At 43.2% G+C, this 21,513-nt stretch overlaps 2 protein-coding genes across 2 annotated transcripts; both read left to right on the top strand.

Annotated features, from left to right (window-relative positions):
- The first annotated feature begins 10,431 nt into the window (after positions 1 to 10,431).
- On the top strand, positions 10,432 to 11,680 carry LOC115026181 (trace amine-associated receptor 13c-like). Its single transcript, XM_029458859.1, has 2 exons — positions 10,432 to 10,601; positions 10,861 to 11,680. Exons 1-2 carry the CDS (start codon positions 10,432 to 10,434, stop codon positions 11,678 to 11,680), a joined length of 990 nt encoding a protein of 329 aa, XP_029314719.1.
- A 7,397-nt stretch (positions 11,681 to 19,077) lies between these two features.
- LOC115026444 (trace amine-associated receptor 13c-like) lies at positions 19,078 to 19,867 on the top strand. The gene is made up of 2 exons (XM_029459289.1): positions 19,078 to 19,136; positions 19,237 to 19,867. Exons 1-2 carry the CDS (start codon positions 19,078 to 19,080, stop codon positions 19,865 to 19,867), a joined length of 690 nt encoding a protein of 229 aa, XP_029315149.1.
- Positions 19,868 to 21,513: the final 1,646 nt, after the last annotated feature.

Here is a 21,513-nt window from a genome sequence, read left to right as displayed (position 1 = left end):
GGCCGTGTGATCACGGACATGTGTGATGCAGTGAGAGCGTTCCAAGCCGAGCTGCCTGTGGGAGACTCGGATGCAGAAGGAAACTTTGGTCACTACGTGTTTCCAAACACTGACAAACATCTCCACCTCTGTGTTCCCGACAGCATTCTGCTGATCAACTGAGAGCATTTGCCGACTTTGCTGCTCAGATATTTTAATTTAACTGCTCAGCAATCCGTTTGCAGTTGACTTAAATATGTTCCATATCTTTTTGCACTTTATGTGTACCCTGTTCAATACATGTGGACCGTGTTTGGCCCTTGACGTAGTCCCAGTTTTTAATGTTGGCCACCCCCCCGGTCTACTGCTTGCTTTGCGCAGTCTCACGACGGGCGGGGCTCCGCCCCCTACACACACACACACACACAGCGGAGGAAAGGAGAGGGGAGAACTAAAAACAAATCCGCTGCTAAATGTTTTACTTTAAAATGGCACAGTATAATTATTTATTACTTGTTAAGTTAAAAAATGTCAGCTCAAAATTGTCTGCGAGCCATATCGCGTTATCGAAAGAGCCATATATGGCTCGCGAGCCATAGATTCCCGACCCCTGCACTAACCTCTCCTCCATGATAAGGTGATGGTTCCCAGAGAGGGCATCACCACATGCATGTACATAATTCATATATTTAATTGTTTGATTTGGTATCATTGCTCTCTCAATCAATTCAACCACATCTTTTATTATGAATATTACTAGATATTATCTTTACACAGACATGTATAAATGTGCAATACAATTTCAAGCTGGTTTGAAAGATTTATAAGTAAAGTTGGGTTTTGTACATTTCAGACATGTCAGAATGAAATTGCTGTGCAGACGGATGTCCCTCCACGGATACACCACAAGTCCATGCAGGCGACCACATGTCAGGTCAGCTGGACTGCAAGTTCCATACCAGGTTGGTTGTTCCAAAGGTCAGCATCATAATATTTCAATATTGATATGTAAGATACAAATACAGATACACACACATATTATATATATATATACAGTATATCTCAAAAGTGAGTACACCCTTTAGATTTTTGCAAATATTCTGTTATATCCTTTCAGGGGATAACATTATCCTACTGAAACTTTGATATAACTTAAAGTAGTCAGTGTGCTGCTTGAATAACAGTATAGATTTATTGTCCTTTGAAAATTACTCAGTACACAGCTGTTAATGTCTAAACAGCTGGCAACAAAAGTGAGTACACCCCATAGTGAACATGTCTAAATTGTGCCCAAAGTGTCAATATTTTGTGTGACCACCATTGTTATCTAGCACTGCTTTAACCCTCCTGGGCATGGAATTCACCAGAGCTGCACAGGTTGCTTCTGGAATCTTCTTCCACTCCTCCACGACGACATCACGGAGCGCACGGATGTTGGACACCTTGCACTCCTCCACCTTCCTCTTGAGGATGCCCCACATGTGCTCAATTGGGTTTAGGTCTGGAGACATACTTGGCCAGTCCATCACCTTAACCTTCAGCTTCTTCAGCAAGGCCGTTGTCATCTTGGAGGTGTGTTTAGGGTCATTATCATGTTGGAAAACTGCCCTATGGCCCAGTTTCCGAAGAGAGGAGATCATGCTCTGCTGCAGGATGTCACAGTATATATTGGAATTCATGTGTCCCTCAATGAAATGCAGCTCCCCAGTGCCGGCAGCACTCATGCAGCCCCAGACCATGATGCTGCCACCACCATGCTTGACTGTAGGCAAAACACATTTGTCTTGGTACTCCTCACCAGGGTGCCGCCACACACGCCGGACACCATCTGACCCAAACAGGTTTATTTTGGTCTCATCAGACCACAGGACATGGTTCCAGTAACTCATGTTCTTGGATTCATTGTCTTCAGCAAACTGTTTGCGGGCTTTCTTATGCATCGGTTTCAGAAGGGGCTTCTGTCTGGGGCGACGGCCATACAAACCGATTTGATGCAGTGTGCGGCGTATGGTCTGGGCACTGACAGGCTGACATCCCACTTCTGCAACCTCTGCAGCAATGCTGGAAGCACTCGCACGTCTATTTTTGGAAACCAACCTCTGGATATGACGCTGAGCACGTGGACTCAACTTCTTTGGTCGACCCTGGCGAGGCCTGTTCCGAGTGGAACCTGTCCTGGAAAACCGCTGTATGATCTTAGCCACTGTGCTGCAACTCATTTTCATGGTGTTGGCAATCTTCTTATAGCCAAGGCCATCTTTGTGAAGCGCAATAATCCTTTTTTTCAGCCGCTCAGAGAATTCCTTGCCATGAGGTGCCATGTTGTCCAGCATTCAGAGAGAATTGTGCCCATAACACCAAATTTAACAGCCCTGCTTATCATTTACACCTGAATCCTTGTAACACTAACGAGTCACATGACACCAGGGCGGGAAAACAACATCATTGGGCACAATTAGGACATGTTCACTATGGGGTGTACTCACTTTTGTTGCCAGCTGTTTAGACATTAACAGCTGTGTACTGAGTAATTTTCAAAGGACAATAAATCTATACTGTTATTCAAGCAGCACACTGACTACTTTAAGTTATATCAAAGTTTCAGTAGGATAATGTTATCCCCTGAAAGGATATAACAGAATATTTGCAAAAATCTAAAGGGTGTACTCACTTTTGAGATATACTGTATATATATATATATATATTATAGATAATTCTTCATTATAAAACATCTTTTTTGCAGATTGTTACTGAACTCTTGACCGAGACTCTACGCTTTGTGCCAAGACAATGTTGATGAGGAACCTTTGGAAGTCCCAGCTCCACTCAGCAGTCGGTGGAAGAACCAAACAAGAGGGATGCTGTTGTGCTGTATAGAAGCAGATTCAATCACTGAACTGACATTGTGTTTTGTTATTGACTCTAATAAAGTGCTGATACTTGAACGAAGTGTAGTTGTCAGATGGAAACGTAGCACAGATCTTTTGAATGGCACATGATGGCATTCTGTGGTTCTTACCAAGTATTCCCCGGCAGAATCCCACCAGCTGGCGGTATGCCACATAGTTGAACGAAGTGTAGTTGTCAGATGGAAACGTAGCACAGATTCTTTGAATGGCACATGATGGCATTCTGTGGTTCTTACCAAGTATTCCCCAAAAAAATCTCACCAGCTGACAGTATGCCACATAGTGATAGATTCTGTAAAATACAAGATAATACATGTCAATGGTAATCACTTCAACCTTATTTATCTATTTATTCTGTGACTGGGCCAGAGTGACCATTCGACTTCCCATAAATACATCAAAGTTTCTGAGCTCTACACATTTGTGCACACAAGTAACTTTCTCATTACGTGGCTGATCACATGCTTGTTGTCTGTCCCTCTTTGAATACCTTTGGTAGGTTGTCTGCAACACCCATACATCCAGACACTTTGATTTGAATCCTGGGTGATCTGTTATGCAGGTTATGTTTGAACCATGTCCCTCATATTCATTGAATTCCTCCATGACATCCTTTTCTTGGCAGCAGCTCTTCAATTGCTTCCATAATTGTACAGTTTTCACACGTACACCTAAATGTACAAAAGAAGAGTGGTAAGGACATGTACACAATATGCAATATCCAGAAAAAGGCCAATATTAACGTCATCTTAATTGCATACTATTTATATGCCTGTGTTTGACGACAGGCTCGTAAGCCTGTTATGGTCGTACGGAGGTCGGATCTATCTAGTAGCAACTTTTTACCCGTTTCACGTAATTCTCGTAAAGGTACGACATCGTAACTTCCATGAACATCTGGTAAGTGTTTCCGCTACTATAGGCAGCCGTAAGACAGTCAGTATACAGACTATACTTTATAAAGCAGCGCTGTCCTCCAGTCTGTTTGTTAGCTAATAGCTAATGCTTTATATACAGCTCGTAATATATGACGTTTGACATCAGACACAACGATAGAACCTCAACCGCAGAAACTTCAAGAAAGAATAAGTTATTAAACTTACAGACGTCGATGTGTCGAAGTTGAGAAATAATTGAATATTTAGCGATCGAGCAATCTGCGGACAACTAGTCGGGTTCATAACAATTCAAGGAAACCAAGCTATCGACTCCATATAGGATAGCTTGTGATCTATTTACGATCGAGGATGATGTTACGTTTTGTTATGATGTATTTACTATTTATTGGGAAGTTCTATGAATTATAGTCAAATGTATATACCTGTCTGTGTTCTGTTGCTGCAGCGGATCTCCGCCAAATCCAGGATCACCGTCACCATCATCCGCATGTTCGCTCCCGCCTGTGTCTCCATCTTGAATACTGTGTCTCGAGCTGCTCTGTTTCCACCACGTTAAACTCGCCCGCATGATCTAAATCCACGACACCGGCATCCTCTTCAATAAACGCCTCTTCTTGAAGGTGCAACGAGTCTATTGACGACTCACTGTCACTCGATTCTGTCGAAAGATCCCAGCCAGAGTCCAACATCGCCACGTCTGCCGTGCTGTCTGTGTATTCAACTGGTGGACTGTGTTCTACTTGTGACGTCAGAACACGGCGTCGGCTGTTTCCGGTAGCGGCGATGTCAACATCGGTGGCCGACATACTAAATCGTGATTTATTAAATACTGCGAGCATAGGGTAGGTAGTCAAAACCTTTGCAGCGAGGGCTGTCAATGTGGGGTGCCTTGGCAAGAGATGCTGATAAAAGGTGTCTAAGCCCGTCGAGGCAAATGAGTCTTTCAAATCTGAATTACACTGCAAGTTGATTACTTCAAGTTGGATGTCGACAGATCAGAAGCCTTGACCGTGAATGGCTTTGATGCTAATGCTATTTTGCTAGCAATAAGGTAGCTTTCACTGCTGCATCGCCGATATCTTGGATACAGGTAACAACAGACTGCTGTTTCTTCAGACCCGCTAACAATTCATTTATCTCCTCAGTTGCAAGCTGTTGTATATTTCCGCCATGATGAGTCTCATAGTGACGCCAAATATTATATTCTTTGAGCACTGAAACCTGCTGTGAACACACCAAGAACACAGCTTTCCCACTAACCTCTGTCAATAAATAGGAAACGGTCCATTTTACTTCGAAAACTCTTCACTCCGTGTCCATTTTTCTCCTTTTTTGACAAAGACATTTTGGGTAATGAGACTGTGAGTGTAATGTTGACAGAACCTGCCAGTTCCAGAAGTTCTTTCACCGGCAGCTCCAGCAGGAACAGTTTGCTTGCTTGGCAGTGTTGTGTGCGACCCCCAGTGGACATATTTGAAATAGCAGTTACTTGTATTGAGAATTTGAAGTTAATGTCTTCGCTGTCATTTTTACACTTTGCAAAATCATCCCGCAAGCCGGATTGGACCCTCTGGCGGGCCAGTTTACGTCAACCAATGCGACGCGGCCACAGCAGCCCATACCTGTCAACATTGGAATTTCAAAATATTGGACATTTTCTGGCGGACTCCATCCATCCAACAGCTCTCAGCCACCAGCCCCCATATAATGTAAATGTAAACACATAAAGGACGAGTATATACATTCAGGAAATACTTGTTTATTTAAAGTATGTATTACTTTAAGATTTATGTATTTTATTTATTAGTTATCATCAATTTATTTGATGATTGATGAGTTGTGTGGCTTTTGTTTCCCCGACAAGAACTTACTTGCGATGGCAGAGTCGGGAAACTTGTCCGCTACACTGTCACTGAAATCATCGCAGAAGTTGAAGGCTACATTATTTATGGAGCAAAACATCGACATCTTTCCCTCAGCTTTGGTCACTTGGTTTGCCTCTCAAACAGTTCTTGTCACAAATGAAGTCATTGACAGTGTATGTGTTTGTGCCTCTTGGGCGTGCTTGTGCTTGAACGCTTATTCCGCCGTGTGCAATACAAAAAGTATGAGTTTGCCCGGCTCTGCTTTTTAATAAATAAGGGAAGGTCTCGTCCCATTTGGCTAGGTACTTGCATAAAGTTTTGACTTGTTTGGCAGGTACAACTGCGTCTCACGTTCACTGTGACTCTCATCCATATGTTTTCGTCTTCTTCTGTGTTATTGTTCCTGTTTTCTTCTTCTGTGTGTTTACTGGCGGAAAACGTTTTTCAGCTAAAGTTAAACATAATACTGCCAATTGCTTTACCAGAGGCCACTTTACCACTGTACACATTTTTAAATTAGGCCTATTTTTATTTTTGAAAGGTTAAAAATACGGGATAATTACAGGAAAAACAGGAGGGTTGACAGGTATGCAGTAGCCTCGTCAACATGATGTGGATGAGAAAACGTTACTTGGCCAAGTGAATGGAAAGTTTACATTCATAAACCCCCGGATGTAACTGTTGATGCTCTGTTCTGTGCGATTCCTGCAGCAAAGAATTTGCCTGAGATATCACCTCATCACAAATAATTTAGCAGCTAACTTGGAGCTAGCTAGCACCGCCAACATGAAAATGTATTGTTTCACCTACCGGTTCTGATCGACAGGTGTGAAGTTGTAGCAGGTTGGGTTTGGACATTGTCGGCGCTTTTGACCTTGGTCCCATGTGGATTAGAGCGATCTTCTCGACCTCACTCTCTCTTAGCCTGTTGTTAGGAAATGACACAAGAAGAGACTCCAAAGAGCCCGCTGGGACAGGTGATTCAGGGTCTTGCTGCTATGCAGGATAGCACCGGCACTTCGCAGCAGCGATAGAGCCGGGCTCTGCTTCACATTGCGGCGTGCTCTGTTAAAACGGACCAGGGACCTCTCTGAACCGGCCACCGCTGATTGACCTGCAAAAGATGACTGCCAAAGATGTGTGGCCGAAGGAGGAGTGGGCGATGCGACTGATTCCTCTTCTCTCCATAGGAGCCGGAAGGACACCGGCGCCGGCTCAGGGGCATGCCCTTTAAGGACGGTGGCTGCCTTTTCTTCTTTGTGCAACAGCGTCTTGACGTAGCAAGGTGCTGGCTCCAGCCAGGAGCAGTTTAGCGCCAGCCTGCCGTCCTCCACGACAAACTGGGTCCAGAGCCAACGCCCCACCAGTCTCGAAACTGTGGTCGTCCTCGCAGAGGAGCATCTCTCCCTTCCATGGCGGAGCATGAAGGAGGAAGCCAGGCCTCCAACTATTCCAGTGGGCCAGCCCGTCCAAGCCTCGAGAAGGAGGTTCCCGTCAGCGGTGAACGCTACTACCCCTACACTATCCAGCCCTGTTCCCACTTTCACCAAGTAAGTTCGTTCACGAGATCCACGGGATTTTCTCCCTTTGAGCTGTTGTTTGCCAGGAAGCCTCGGGGTGTTTTGGACCTGGTTAGAGAAAACTGGGAGGAAGGTCCGAGCGCAAGGAAGAATGAAGTTCAGTACGTCCTGTACCTAAGAGCAAAGCACCTAAGGCAGTTGTCACGGGAGAATTTGCTCCACACTCAGGAACGTCAACAGCGCCTGTATAACAGAGGGTTGCGATTGAGGCAATTTACACAAGAGATAATGTGCTTGTATTTCTCCCGTCCACTAACTCCAAATTATTCGCCAACTGGCAAGTGCCCTCGGACAGGGGGGGAACAACTCATATTTACCACCTCAATCTCCTAAAAGCGTGGAGAGAGGTGGCCTCTTCCTCTCTGGCTACTACGGTGATGGAGAAAGTTGAGTTGGCTGACAAATCAGCCCCGATCCCTTGTGTCAGCCATCTTTCACAGAGTCAGAAGGCAGACTTTGACTCATAGCAAAGGCTTGTTGTCAATGTGTTCTCCCCCCTGCCCGGGTGCACAACTCTTGCATATCACCACATAGAGACAACCCCAGGCGTGACGGTGCGGTCACGGCCCTATCGGCTGCCTGAACACAAGAGCAAAATTGTTAAGGAGGAGCTTCAGGCCATGCTGGAGATAGGGGTAATAGAAAAGTCCAACAGCAACTGGTGCTGCCCCGTCGTGCTGGTGAGCAAACCCAATGGGTCAGTGTAGTTCTGTTGTGGACTATCGCAGGGTGAATGAGGTGTCCAAATTTGATGCCTACCCGATTCCCCGGGTCAACAAACTCCTGGATCGGATGGGCACGGCTATTTTTTACACAACACTAGATTTAATCAAGGGCAACTGGCAGATTCCTCTGTCTCCAGAGTCCAAGGAAAAAACAGCCCTTTCCACTCCGTACAGATTGTACCAATCTGTGACGCTATCATTCGGGTTATTTGGAGCCCCAATCACCTTCCAGCGGCTCATGGACCAGGTGCTGCGGCCCCACTCTGCATACGCTGCTGCCTACCTAGATGATGTCATCATCCACAGCGAGACGTGGGGGCAGAATTTGCAGCAGTTGGGGGCAGTGCTAGAGTCCCAAAGGAGAGCGTGGCTCACGGCTAACCCGAAGAAGAGTGTCGTTGGGTGGAGGGAGGTACGTTATCTGGGGTACCATTTAGGTGGCGGGCAGGTGCAGCGCCTTGCGTCATTATCTCCTGCGACGTGCCTTCACCCTCTGGTGGAACCATGCCCCGCTTCAGTGGCTCCACTGTATGAAGGATGCCAACGTCCAGATGAGTCAGGCGAAGAGTGGGAGTATCTCAGCTTGGGATCAGACAGCTGGACAGAATCAAGTAATCAGACACAATGCTGCTGGTAACCTGGTTCTGGTCTCTTGCAGTAGACTGGGCTCTGGAGGGTTGATGAGAGCGGGTTACGGACATACCACCCTGAACATGCCCGGCCTCGGCCAATCTTGGAAGATCAGCAGAGTGCTGAGAAGTATTTGTTTCGCACTGCCTGGAAAAGCCGTTTGTTTTCCCCATCCCTTCTCTCTTTCTGTAATTTTTACCTGGCTGTGGAAAGAAGTCCTCCACAACCACCCATCTAAAGAAAAAACTGATCGCCATAATTAATGTAGACTTATAATTTGAAGGCTTCTACAGAGTTCTGGCCTGGTGTACATTGACGTGACATTTCATACACGCACAAATTACGGGATCAAGTTCTTTATAAATTAACTGTATATTGAACTAATAACTACAACACTAAACTATTAAAAAGTAAGATAAATGTTTATGAAATGATGAATGACATGAACATTTATTGTTTCATCTACAGGTTCTGATTGACAGATGTGAAGTTGTAGCAGGTTGAGTTAGGACCTTGGCATTTTGGACATTGTCGGTGCTTTGGACCTTGGTCTTGGATTAGAATGATCTACTCCACCTTTCTCTCCCTCTTCTCTCTCTCTCTTAGCCTGTTGTTGGGACATCTCACCCACTCTGTGGCTGGGGTTTAGGTCGTTGTGGAAGGTTCCTGAAGACCCAAAGGCAGACGAGGAGAAGCTGTAAGAAGAAGAAGCACGAGAAGAGGCAGCAACAGAAGAGCGCGATCTGTGGCTTGGTTGTAGTCTTATAGACTTCTGTCCAGGGATCCAGTACCACTAGTATGAAGAGCTCCCTTTTGTAAAGCTTTCTGATTTGATTATGTTGTCCTTTTCATAGACTTAGAGTTGATATTTCTTACTTAGGATGTTTAATCCTGAAAAACTCTTGATATCAACACTGAATAAAACCTGATTGATTGAATTCAAATGAATTAAACAATTACACAACAAAATAGATGCCAACCTGTGTTCCTATGACAAACTAATATACCTATATAGATATGGATATACTGTACATGTCTATATATGTATGTGTATACCTTTATACATAGCAAATCAGTGAAATAGCATGAAAATAATGCAGGACAGTACGGATATGTTTCGTCACGGTGTGAGCAACAGGAGAAAGGGGAAGGAAGAGAGGTGACACCTCCACAAACCCTCATTTCCTGTATCAAACTCAACAAGTTAAAGCAAAACTTCCTATTATTAAAACATGTTAGCTCAGTGTGAAAGGTCAAATAAAATTCATTGTATTTTGCATTCAAATATTTCTTTGTTTTAACTTGTGTATGTCTTTGTGTGTTTTTTCCATATCTATGATTACATTACAGATTATGATCAGGAATGTGTGATGCTCCTAAAACACGGAGGATGGGGTTGTAAATGTTTTGTAGTTTAATATTCTTCATTCAGTTCCTGTTGGTTTGTCCTATTAAAGATATCATAATATTATGTAATAATGTAGGGTTGGAGTCACCAATCTTTCCTACACTGTTATTGAGTCACTGAAGTAAAGTCAAAAGGTGTAATGGCTGAAGAAACAACGTATATGTTTATATTTTCAAACCTTCATGAACCACGTTCACTATCAGAATCATGATGCCGTGGGGTCAACACCTCGAGGGTCACACTGTTTTCAGACACGGCCAACACACGACTGACATTGCCTTAGTAACTACAGAAAACAAAGTACAGAGGAGGGACTTCAGTTTTACTGGAGAAGAACATAGCAGTAGTCTGGCATGAGAGACGAGAAGAGATAAATCAGCTGTATAACAGAGAGCTTTGCCAGAACTCAGCAGCTTCCCAACACCTCCCTCTGCAGATGGAGACTTCAGAAGGAGCTGAACTCTGCTTTCCACAACTCAACAATTCCTGCAGGAAACCCATGCCATCTCAGTCAGATGCCATGATCGCTTACACCGTGCTGTCCTTCATCTCTCTCCTCACTGCAGCTCTCAACCTGCTGGTCATCATCTCTATCTCCCACTTCAGGCAGACATACTTTCAGCCTAAGATTATATATTTTCATATTAGATGTTTAAAATAATTAGGCCTACATGTCTTCTTTTACATATGAATGTTTTATTTAATATTAATTCTCTTTTGAAATATTAAGTATTCAAACATGATGTTGTGTGACATAACATTTTGAATAATTTCATGACAATAAGAATGTTCTTTGTTCTACTGCTGTTACTAACAAGCTACTATTGATGATAACCTCATACGTGATGATATTCTTCCTCTCCAGGCAGCTCCACACCCCCACCAACCTCCTCATCCTCTCCCTGGCTGTCTCAGACTTCTTCGTGGGCCTCCTGCTAATGCCGGCTGGAATCATTTCAACAGATGCTTGCTGGTTCCTGGGTGACCTAATGTGTGTTCTGTATCATGTTGTAAATATTATCATTACATCTTCTTCAGTTGGAAACATGGTGCTCATATCAATTGATCGTTATTTGGCTATTTGTGACCCTCTACGTTACACCACCAGAGTTACTCTGAACAGAACAAAAGTCTGTGTTTGTCTGTGTTGGATTTGCTCTATTCTCTATAATTGTCTCATTTTCAAGGACTTTCTGAGACAACCTGATTCATATAATTCCTGCTATGGAGAGTGTGTATTTGTCCTTAACTATGTCACAGGAACTGTTGACATTGTGTTTACCTTTATTGTCCCCGTTACTGTCATCATAGTTCTGTATATGAGAGTATTTGTGGTGGCTGTGTCTCAGGCTCGAGCCATGAGCTCTCATATTGCAGCTGTTACACTCCAGCGTTCAGTTGGTGGAACTGCTAAGAAATCTGAGATGAAAGCAGCCAGGACTCTAGGTATTGTTGTAGTTGTGTTTATAATGTGTTTCGTTCCATATTACTCTCCATCCCTGAAAGGTGAGGATATTAAAGTCAGTAGTTCATCCTCACTTGTTTCAGTCTGGCTGCTGTATTTTAACTCTTGTCTAAACCCAGTGATCTATGCCTTCTTTTACCCCTGGTTTAGAAAATCTATCAAACTCATTGTTACCTTTAAGATACTTCGGCCTGACTCTTGTGATACTAAAATACTGTAGAGACAGTCTGGAGAAACAGCGTTGTTCTTATATGTTTATATTTTCAAACCTTCATGAATCATGTTCACTATCAGACAATCATTGTGTTCATTGTCATGACTTCATCTGAAAGTATAATCCAACATGCTTCTGTCATTACCTCTGCCAAGGAAGTTATGATTTGACTTGAGTCGGTTTGTCACAGGGCTGTTACACAAAAAATGTTTTCACTTTTGTTGTATTTGTGTCAGGGCTTTTGTGCTGCATTCATGTAATGTCTGTATAATCTGAAACATTAGTTCTATAACCGGAAGGCGTAGGGAGGCAACCCTCTCGTCCACCGGGGTGAACACCAACGTAGCGGCGCTCAGCAGGGGACTTGTGAGTAAAAGAAAGAGGAATATTAATGAGGACAACGAGAATAAAGTCACTGCAAACAAACATCTGTCACTTTTAAAAAGTTACTCTGTTCTTAAAGGAGAACAATGTCAAAATAACTGCCATAACAATGGTATATTTTTATTTTTATTATTATTTATTTTATTAATTTCCACTTTACATAATACCATTGTTGTGATTGTAAAACAAAAATGTAATTATTTAATTTATTCTAAAAATAAACAAAATTCCATAGTCTGGGATTAGTCAATGAAAGTTTTTATTTAAACTTAAGTAAGTAAATTTTATTTTATTTATTTTTTATTTTTTGTGCAGATAAAAAAGAAAAGAAAAATGTTTTAAATGTATTACCTTAGAGGACAAAGGTAAAGGTCCTCTTCCTACTCTTTAAATGCCAGTTTGTTTACATGATATCATGGTGGGGGAACTAAAAACGTGTGTTTCTGATGCGTCTCCAGCAGTTAGCAGTTACCAGCACGTTGATCCATTGAGAGTCCGAGTAGATGAACAGAGCTTTCCTGTCCGACCGCAGCACCATCACGTTCTCCCCCCGCAGCCTCCGCATCTGTCTCTCTCCGTCTGCAACAAAGATCTGAACAGAGACACAGAAATACGTTTATATGAAGATGTATGTTTTTAATTGTTAACCAGCCTCGTGAAGCACCTCATAGAAGATTCCTCTACGTCACTAACAGCGAAGGGGAAGTGAGTTCAAAGGAATATTTCACGCCTAAAGCAGCATTTATATATCAATAAATCCTAAAACCTCAATATTCAAACTAAGTAATTGATATACAAATTATACACCATCTGTTTAAAGATCTGTGTGTGTGTGTTTGTCTGTGTGTGTGTGTGTGTGTGTGTGTGTGTGTGTGTGTGTGTGTGTGTGTGTGTGTGTGTGTGTGTGTGTGTGTGTGTGTGTGACTGACTGACTGACCGTCTGGACTCTGTTCAACAGTCGTTCTGGGGTTTGAACCCGAGAACAGTTGCATTTGGCTGAACGCCCCCGGTAGTCCTGCGTCCCCCTGCAGGCACGGCAGGACAAACACTGCAACAAAAAGTATCATCTTGTGTATAAACAGCATCAATGTGACGACATGTTCAGCTCATATTTACTATATTTCTCATTTTAACAGAATGTATTGTTCTCGCTCACTAAAATGTCTAAAAACGAGTAGACCTGTTATATATTTTGTACTAAAATTATCCAAAATGTTTTTTTAACAACTTTCAGACACAGAGAACTCCATAATCTTAATAAAGGGAACGATACGTCTCTTTACAGGCGACTGATCATGTGTCAGTGTTGTTGTCATCTCCAAGAAATAAATCATGAATTGTTTTTTTTATCCACTTTTAAACCACTTTTTAACTTTTTAGATCCTGGTATACTATAAATAAAATACACAAACTGATTTTCCTGTATTTTTACTGCTACGTTTCCAGCTACAGAGATGCAGATCCAGAGTCACATTTGTCACATAACCTCGCTGCTGTCACGCACCTTGTCCAGGTGTTCCAGGCTCTCGAGTCAGACCTAGCACTCCTGCAGAACCAGGATGGCCCAGCTTTCCTGAAAGTCCACGAGAACCCTTCAACCCCCTGTTAGTTGGATTCAGGAGTTCCTCAAAGTGCTCCTTCCACCTTCTCAGTCGAAGTCAACACGGTCCCACCCTTGCTGTACACAGCTCGGATGGTTCACTGATTCCCCCTCCTGAGGTGCCATACAGTTTTCCAGATGCACCTTGGTGCCGACCGAAAGTCCTTCTCTATAGCTTCTCCAAACTTCTCCCACAACCACTGCTTTGCCTTTACCAGGACAGAGGCTGTCTTCCTACGAGTCCGTCGGTACCCTGCAATTATTTCCGGAGTCCTCCTGGATAACATAACCCGGAAGGACTCCTTCTTCAGTCAGACAGCTTCCCTGAGCACCGGGTCCACCACGGTGTTTGAGGGTTACCGCCCCTTGAGGCACCTAAGACTTTGAGAGCAAATCTCCTCACTGCAGCTTCAGCAATAGAGGTTTTGAACATTGCCCACTTAGGTTCAATGCCCCAAACCTTCACAGGGATGTTTAAAAAGATCCTCTGCAGGGATTTCAAGAAAGCCAAACACTCCGAACTGTTGTTTGGGGCCTAGGCACAAACAGCAGTCCCTGACCATCATTGCCACTCGTGTGACAGCTCACCCGACCCCAGTGGTGTTTCCCATGAGTGGTGGACCCACAGCATTGATGAATGTGAGGCACCACGTAGCTCCTTCGGGCCGTGCCCGACCAGGCTCCGTGGCAAACCCGGCCACCAGGCTCTCGCTGTTGGGCCCTCCCTCCAGGCCAGTACTCATCAGAAATTATCCTGTCAGCTTCCCCCTCCTCTCCTCCCTGAGAATGTTTGCCCTCGTCCAAGGATAGCTCCTCATTATCCTCATCGGATAAGCCCAAAGAAGGGGAAGAAAAAGTCTCAATCATGTCCCTGTTTACCGGTGTGGTGGGTCTAGCCGGTTGATCAGGGTGATGTTGGTGGAACTCTCTGATGAGCCGGGTATCCAGAACATGTCGAGCCGGGATCCATGACCTCTCTTCAGGCCTGTATCCCTCCCAGGCCACCAAATACTGGGGACCTCTCCCACTGCGACAAGAACGGAGCAGGCGGCGAAACGTATAGGTGAGGTCGCCATCAATGAACCGAGGAGGTGGTGGAGCAGCTGGAAACAGCGAACACTAATGAACCAGCTTAATCTTAGAAACGTGAAGTCGGGTGGATCCGCATGGCACGAGGTAGCCTGAGTCTTACTGCCACTGGGTTGATGACATTCAGAATCTCAAATGCCGCCAACTTCGATTCCACCCATAATGGAACCTTCTGACCCAGCAGATAGGGGGGTGCCTTAGTGCAGCAGCGGTTAGCCGAAATGACGTTATTATTATAAGTTCTGCCATTTCCTTGGCCGACAGGAGTTTGGGCAGAGGTACGAAATTAGCCATTTTACTAAACCAATCAACCAATGTCAGGATGGCAGTGTGTCAGTTGGACGGTGGCAGACCGATAATAAATTCAAGAGAGATGTGTGATCAGGGATGATGGGGAACTGGCAGAGGTTGCAGGAAACCAGCAAGAGCCCAATGAGAAGGCTTGTGATGACTGCAGACTGGACATGCATTGACAAATTCCTGTAGGTCCTCTTCCAGAGTGGACGACCATAATCTCTGCTGCAGAACCTCTCGAGTGCGTTGGATCCCTGGGTGGTAGGAGGGTCGGGAGATGTGGGCCCACAGAAGGACGTCGGACCTCAGGGCCTGGGACACAAACAGCCGATTAGGAGGGCAGGTGCTAGGACTGGGCTGGTCCACTAGGGCAGCCTTTACCCTTTCCTCTACCTCCCAGGTGAGTGTGGCGATCACAGGGGAGGTCGGGATGATGGTGTCAGGTACTCTGGTGAATTCCCCTCCCTCTCCAAATGGACGAGACAGGGCGTCGGCATTGACGTTCCGGGAACCAGGTCGGTAGGAGAGAGAAAAATGTAATCTAGTAAAAAACAGAGCTTGACGGGAGTTTAGTCTTCTGGCCGACTGAATATATTCCAAGTTCGGTCCATATCAGAAAAGGTACCTTGGTCCCCTCGAGCCAGTGACGCCACTCCTCTAACGCCAGCTTAACCGCCAGTAGTTCCCGGTTCCCTACATCGTAGTTCCTCTCTGCCGGAATCAACCGTCTTGAGAAGAAGGCACAGGGGTGAAGTTTCTGATCGTTGACGGATTGCTGGGAAAGGATGGCTTCTTCCACCACATCGATGGTATCCACCTCCACGACAAATTGACCTTCTGAATCCGGTACTTAGAGGATGAGGGCAGAGGTAAACCGAATTTTAAGTTTCTGAGTTAAGGCCGTGAGTGGAGCAGCCACGGTGCTATAGCCGCAGATGAATCTTCGGTAGAAGTTGGCGAACCACAGGAATCATTGCAGCTGTTTGGGAGAGTCCGGAACAGGCCATGAAGTGACAGCTGTCACCTTGGTTGGGTCCATCTGTACACTCCCGTCCCACAATATATCCCAGGAAGGAGACAGAGGAGGTGTGAAATTTGCACTTTTCTGTCTTTATATACCGAGAGTTCTCTAGGAGATGCTGGAGGACAGCCTGAACATGATGTACATGTTCCTTCAGGGTCCTGGAAAAGATTAGAATGTCATCGAGATAAACAAACACGTGTCTGTTCAACATGTCCCAAAGCACGTCGTTCACCAAGGCCTGGAAAACGGATGGTGCATATTTAGTGTCCAGACGTGGTATTGAAAGCAGTCTTCCATTCATCTCCCTCCCGGATCCGGAACGTTTGTAAGGGAATTAGATCTTCGAGTACATTGTAGTGGGAGGTCAAACATGTATGCAAGGTCAGAGGGATTTTCCTTAATGAGAAGTGGACAAAATTTGAATGGTAGTTATTGCCGGTGGAAAAGCACGCCTGTCCGAGTGTTGCTTTCCATGTGACTGAAATAGTTATTTCATTCTTGCATGTTTTGTTTTGCATGACTTCAGTCCATATGTTTCCACATGAGGAAAGGGTAAGCCAGTGAAAATATCCCGATAGAATACTTGATGAGTTAAATAAGAAAATATATTAAAATATTTGTTCATTATTTTAGGTTTAAGTTCCGAAATTGGAGATTAATTTTCCTGAATAAAAACATTTCATGATTTTTTCACACATTACACCCTGGGCCCATATTTTAGACAAGTCAATATAATAAACATTACAACATAATGTATTCAAAGACATATAATATATTAGCCTAATTGTAATAACAGTGGGCCTATTATATCGATTTAGTGATGTTTCTGAAATTAAGTATCACCTTGATCAGCTGTGGGAAATGAGCAAACTGCCTCCTGCCCATGCTCTGCCTGTACAGATCCAGCCTGGAGGTGAGACTGTGGATGACTGCCTTGCACTGGACCAGGGTTATGGCATTTCCTTGCAGTTTTAGTGTGACTTCGTTCATTTTTTCAAAAAAATCTGCAAGGTACATGATGTCGCAGGAGCTGGACATTACCTTTTCCCCGAGATCTGCATCAACCTGCCCCATGGACTCCACGATGCTGTCAAACAGCTCACAAAAACGAGCAAGGCAGTTTCCTTTTGAGAGCCAGCGGACATTTGTGTGGCGAAGAAGACGCTCAAATGTCTCATCATTTTTCTGAGGTGGTTGTCTCATCCAGCTGAATGCTGAAATAAAAGTCCTGGAGGGTGACACACAGCTGCTCCTCTGTATCATCGCCCATTTCTTTAATCCTGTGTGCCTCGGTGTCATTGCTGAGTGGGAGCGATTTCAGCATAAAGTTTAAATTTATTAAATATATGGCTCTCAAGGAAATACATAAAAACAATATTTGGCTTTTATGGCTCTCCCAGCCAAAAAGGTTCCCGACGCCTGTCCTAGGGGATACTACATTCTAGGTTTCAGCCAAATCAGAGATAGTTTAGGTTTTTAGCTACTTAGTTTGAAAGCTAACCAAGATTGTCCAATCATCTTGAAATTCACAGCGTTTATTCATGGTCCTAGGGGAATATTACACGCCGAGTTTCAGCATCCTCACTCTTAGCATTGTGCAGATGTGACCATATATGGGCCAATATATTGCAAATGTCAATTATGCTACTTTAGCTTGATGCTAAGGGTGAGAGACCTGAAACTTTGGAATGGGCATCCATGGTACCACACCTAAACAGTTAAACAGTTTGAAGCAAATCAGAGAAAGTTCTATTTTCGATGTATTTGCCTTGAAAGCTCAAAATCAACAGTCAAAACCTAAACATTGTCCAATCATCTTGAAGTTTTCAGCGTTTATTTATGGTCCTACTAGGATAGTACCCTGCTAGTTTCAATATCCTCATCATTCATCCTCAGCATTGTGGAGCTATGACCCTGTCCACCATCGACACTGACCTCTGTGACCTCCAATCAAATAAGGCCCTGTTTTCAGTTGTGTTGTGAATTTTGATATTAAAATCACAGCAGGTGATCTCTGAGAACTCCTGAATAGAGTATCCTTGGCCTCGCCACGTGGCCCCTGAAAGGAAGTAGCCGTGTGAAGGAATGAGCAGGTTGACGCTCTGGATTCTCTTTGATTGTGTCCATATGAGGTGCCCCAACTAATGTCCAAAGCTAATTTAAAGCTATTTTGGCTGAAATATGGACTGTCCATTTCCAATAACATTAAATGGGAATATTCCCTTACTTTCTGCCCATTAATTTCCAATGGCAAATGTACAGCTTCCCGTGGGGTCTATAAAATACTTTGAGATGTGGAACTAGTGTGGGATAATCTGAGACCCTAAGTAGAATTTCAAATGGAAAAGGAGAGATTGTGTGAAAGAAGAGTCCAAGGGCCACGAAACTTCCCATACTCAACCAGGACATCAGTGAGAGTCTACACACAGAATTAGAGGCCGCCTGGTACTTTTGGGCCTTTGCATGTCTTCCAATTCAGGTGAAATGGAAAATCCTTGGGCACTGCCCTCAAGGTGTACCTGTTTTGATTCAAATCAGAATAAGTGTCATTTTTTAACTTCTTTGCCATATAAAGATCAAAGGCAACAATGACTAAACATTGTCCAATTATCTTGAGTGTTTATTCATGGTCCAAGGGGGAGTTTCAAGCAAATCCGAGCTAGTTTATCTTTAGAGCTACGTAGCTACAGCTAACCAAGATTGTCCAATCATCTTGAAATGTATGTTTATTCATGGTCCTAGGTGGATAGTACACACAGAGTTTCAGCTTCCTCACACTTAGCATTGTGGAGATGACTCTGTAGACCAGGGGTCGGGAACATATGGCTCGCGAGCGATGTATGGCTCTTTCGATGACGTGATATGGCTCACAGACAATTTTGAGCTGACATTTTTTAACATGATTAACAAGTAATAAATAATTATACTGTGTCATTTTAAAGTAGTATTTTCAGTTGTGTTGTGAATTTTGATATCATCTGTAAGGGAAGGTCTTTGTCTTGTACACTTCCAATGTATTTCGGCGAAATTTGTCAATGGGCAGTGGACAAATCCCGACCCACTTCCTTAAGGTATGGTAGCTGTTTCTTAAATCTAACTTGGTGAAAATAGTCGCACCCTGTAGGTAAAGGATAGCGGTTCTTTACTGTAATGTCATTCAGGCCCCGGTAGATGCAGGGCCTATTTGGCTATTTGTGACCCTCTACGTTACACCACCAGAGTTACTCTGAACAGAACAAAAGTCTGTGTTTGTCTCTGTTGGATTTGCTCTTTTCTCTATAATTGTCTCATTTTCAAGGACTTTCTGAGACAACCTGATTCATATAATTCCTGCTATGGAGAGTGTGTATTTGTCCTTAACTATATCACAGGAGCTGTTGACTTTGTCTTTACCTTTATTGGCCCTGTTACTGTCATCATAGTTCTGTATATGAGAGTGTTTGTGGTGGCTGTGTCTCAGGCTCGAGCCATGCGCTCTCATATTGCAGCTGTTACACTCCAGCGTTCAGTTGGTGGAACTGCTAAGAAATCTGAGATGAAAGCAGCCAGGACTCTCGGTATTGTTGTAGTTGTGTTTATAATGTGTTTCGTTCCATATTTCTCTCCATCCCTGAAAGGTGAGGATATTGAAGAGAGCAGTTCATCCTCACTTGTTGTGTCCTTAATCTGGCTGCTGTATATTAACTCTTGTCTAAACCCAGTGATCTATGCCTTCTTTTACCCCTGGTTTAGAAAATCTATCAAACTCATTGTTACCTTTAAGATACTTCGGCCTGACTCTTGTGATACTAAAATACTGTAGAGACAGACTGGAGAAACAGCGTTGTTCTTATATGTTTATATTGTCTAACCTTCATGAATCATGTTCACTATCAGACAATCATTGTGTTCATTGTCATGACTTCATCTGAAAGTATAATCCAACATGCTTCTGTCATTACCTCTGCCAAGGAAGTTATGATTTGACTTGAGTCGGTTTGTCACAGGGCTGTTACACAAATAATTTTTTCACTTTTGTTGTATTTGTGTCAGGGCTTTTGTGCTGCATTCATGTAATGTCTGTATAATCTGAAACATTAGTTCTATAACCGGAAGGCGTAGGGAGGCAACCCTCCCGTCCACCGGGGTGAACACCAACGTAGCGGCGCTCAGCAGGGGACTTGTGAGTATCCCCACACCCGCCCGACGCCTCACACCTTGGGCACAACAAATACCTAATACGTATGTGAGTAGAAATTGCTAAATTCATAAGAGATGGAGACTAAATAACGGAAATCCCAAAACGTATAACTTCAACAAGACAGTCAGATATCAATGCAAGAGGAGGAATTGCATTTCTTTATTTTACATACATACTTACTTACTTACTAAGAACATTAAAGAAACAATTCCTTCTAGATTAAAGAAATAAATTCTTCACAGGAGGGAAATATTACAATGAGTTAATATTCATTTAAGTTTGTTTCCAAAGAGATTGTTTTAATGTAATAACATGCTGGAACAATGCACACAATATGTCATTATATGTTATATGATTTTCAGGACCCTGATCACAGTCTCTAAGTTACACTCGTTCACACCTGGAGGCCTGGTCAGTGTGCTGGGTCCTCCTGGTGCAAACAGGAAGCATGAAAACAGAAAGAGGAATATTAATGAGGACAACGAGAATAAAGTCACTGCAAACAAACATCTGTCACTTTTAAAAAGTTACTCTGTTCTTAAAGGAGAACAATGTCAAAATAACTGCCATAACAATGGTATATTTTTATTTTTATTATTATTTATTTTATTAATTTCCACTTTACATAATACCATTGTTGTGATTGTAAAACAAAAATGTAATTATTTTATTTATTCTAAAAATAAACAAAATTCCATAGTCTGGGATTAGTCAATGAAAGTTTTTATTTAAACTTAAGTAAGTAAATTTTATTTTATTTATTTTTTATTTTTTGTGCAGATAAAAAAGAAAAGAAAAATGTTTTAAATGTATTACCTTAGAGGACAAAGGTAAAGGTCCTCTTCCTACTCTTTAAATGCCAGTTTGTTTACATGATATCATGGTGGGGGAACTAAAAACGTGTGTTTCTGATGCGTCTCCAGCAGTTAGCAGTTACCAGCACGTTGATCCATTGAGAGTCCGAGTAGATGAACAGAGCTTTCCTGTCCGACCGCAGCACCATCACGTTCTCCCCCCGCAGCCTCCGCATCTGTCTCTCTCCGTCTGCAACAAAGATCTGAACAGAGACACAGAAATACGTTTATATGAAGATGTATGTTTTTAATTGTTAACCAGCCTCGTGAAGCACCTCATAGAAGATTCCTCTACGTCACTAACAGCGAAGGGGAAGTGATTTCAAAGGAATATTTCACGCCTAAAGCAGCATTTATATATCAATAAATCCTAAAACCTCAATATTCAAACTAAGTACTTGATATACAAATTAT

This window comes from Cottoperca gobio, chromosome 21, assembly GCF_900634415.1.
Source record: "Cottoperca gobio chromosome 21, fCotGob3.1, whole genome shotgun sequence".
Taxonomy (NCBI): Eukaryota; Metazoa; Chordata; class Actinopteri; order Perciformes; family Bovichtidae; genus Cottoperca; species Cottoperca gobio.
Note: the sequence above shows the minus strand (reverse complement) of the source record. Positions and strands in the feature narration are given on the sequence as shown.

Coding starts and splice junctions, on each gene's coding strand:
- LOC115026181 (XM_029458859.1), top strand. CDS start 10,432: ATGGAGACTTCAGAAGGAGCTGAACTCTGCTTTCCACAACTCAACAAT. Junction 10,602..10,860: donor ATCTCTATCTCCCACTTCAG/GCAGACATACTT, acceptor CTTCCTCTCCAG/GCAGCTCCACACCCCCACCA.
- LOC115026444 (XM_029459289.1), top strand. CDS start 19,078: ATGTATTTCGGCGAAATTTGTCAATGGGCAGTGGACAAATCCCGACCC. Junction 19,137..19,236: donor TCCCGACCCACTTCCTTAAG/GTATGGTAGCTG, acceptor AGGCCCCGGTAG/ATGCAGGGCCTATTTGGCTA.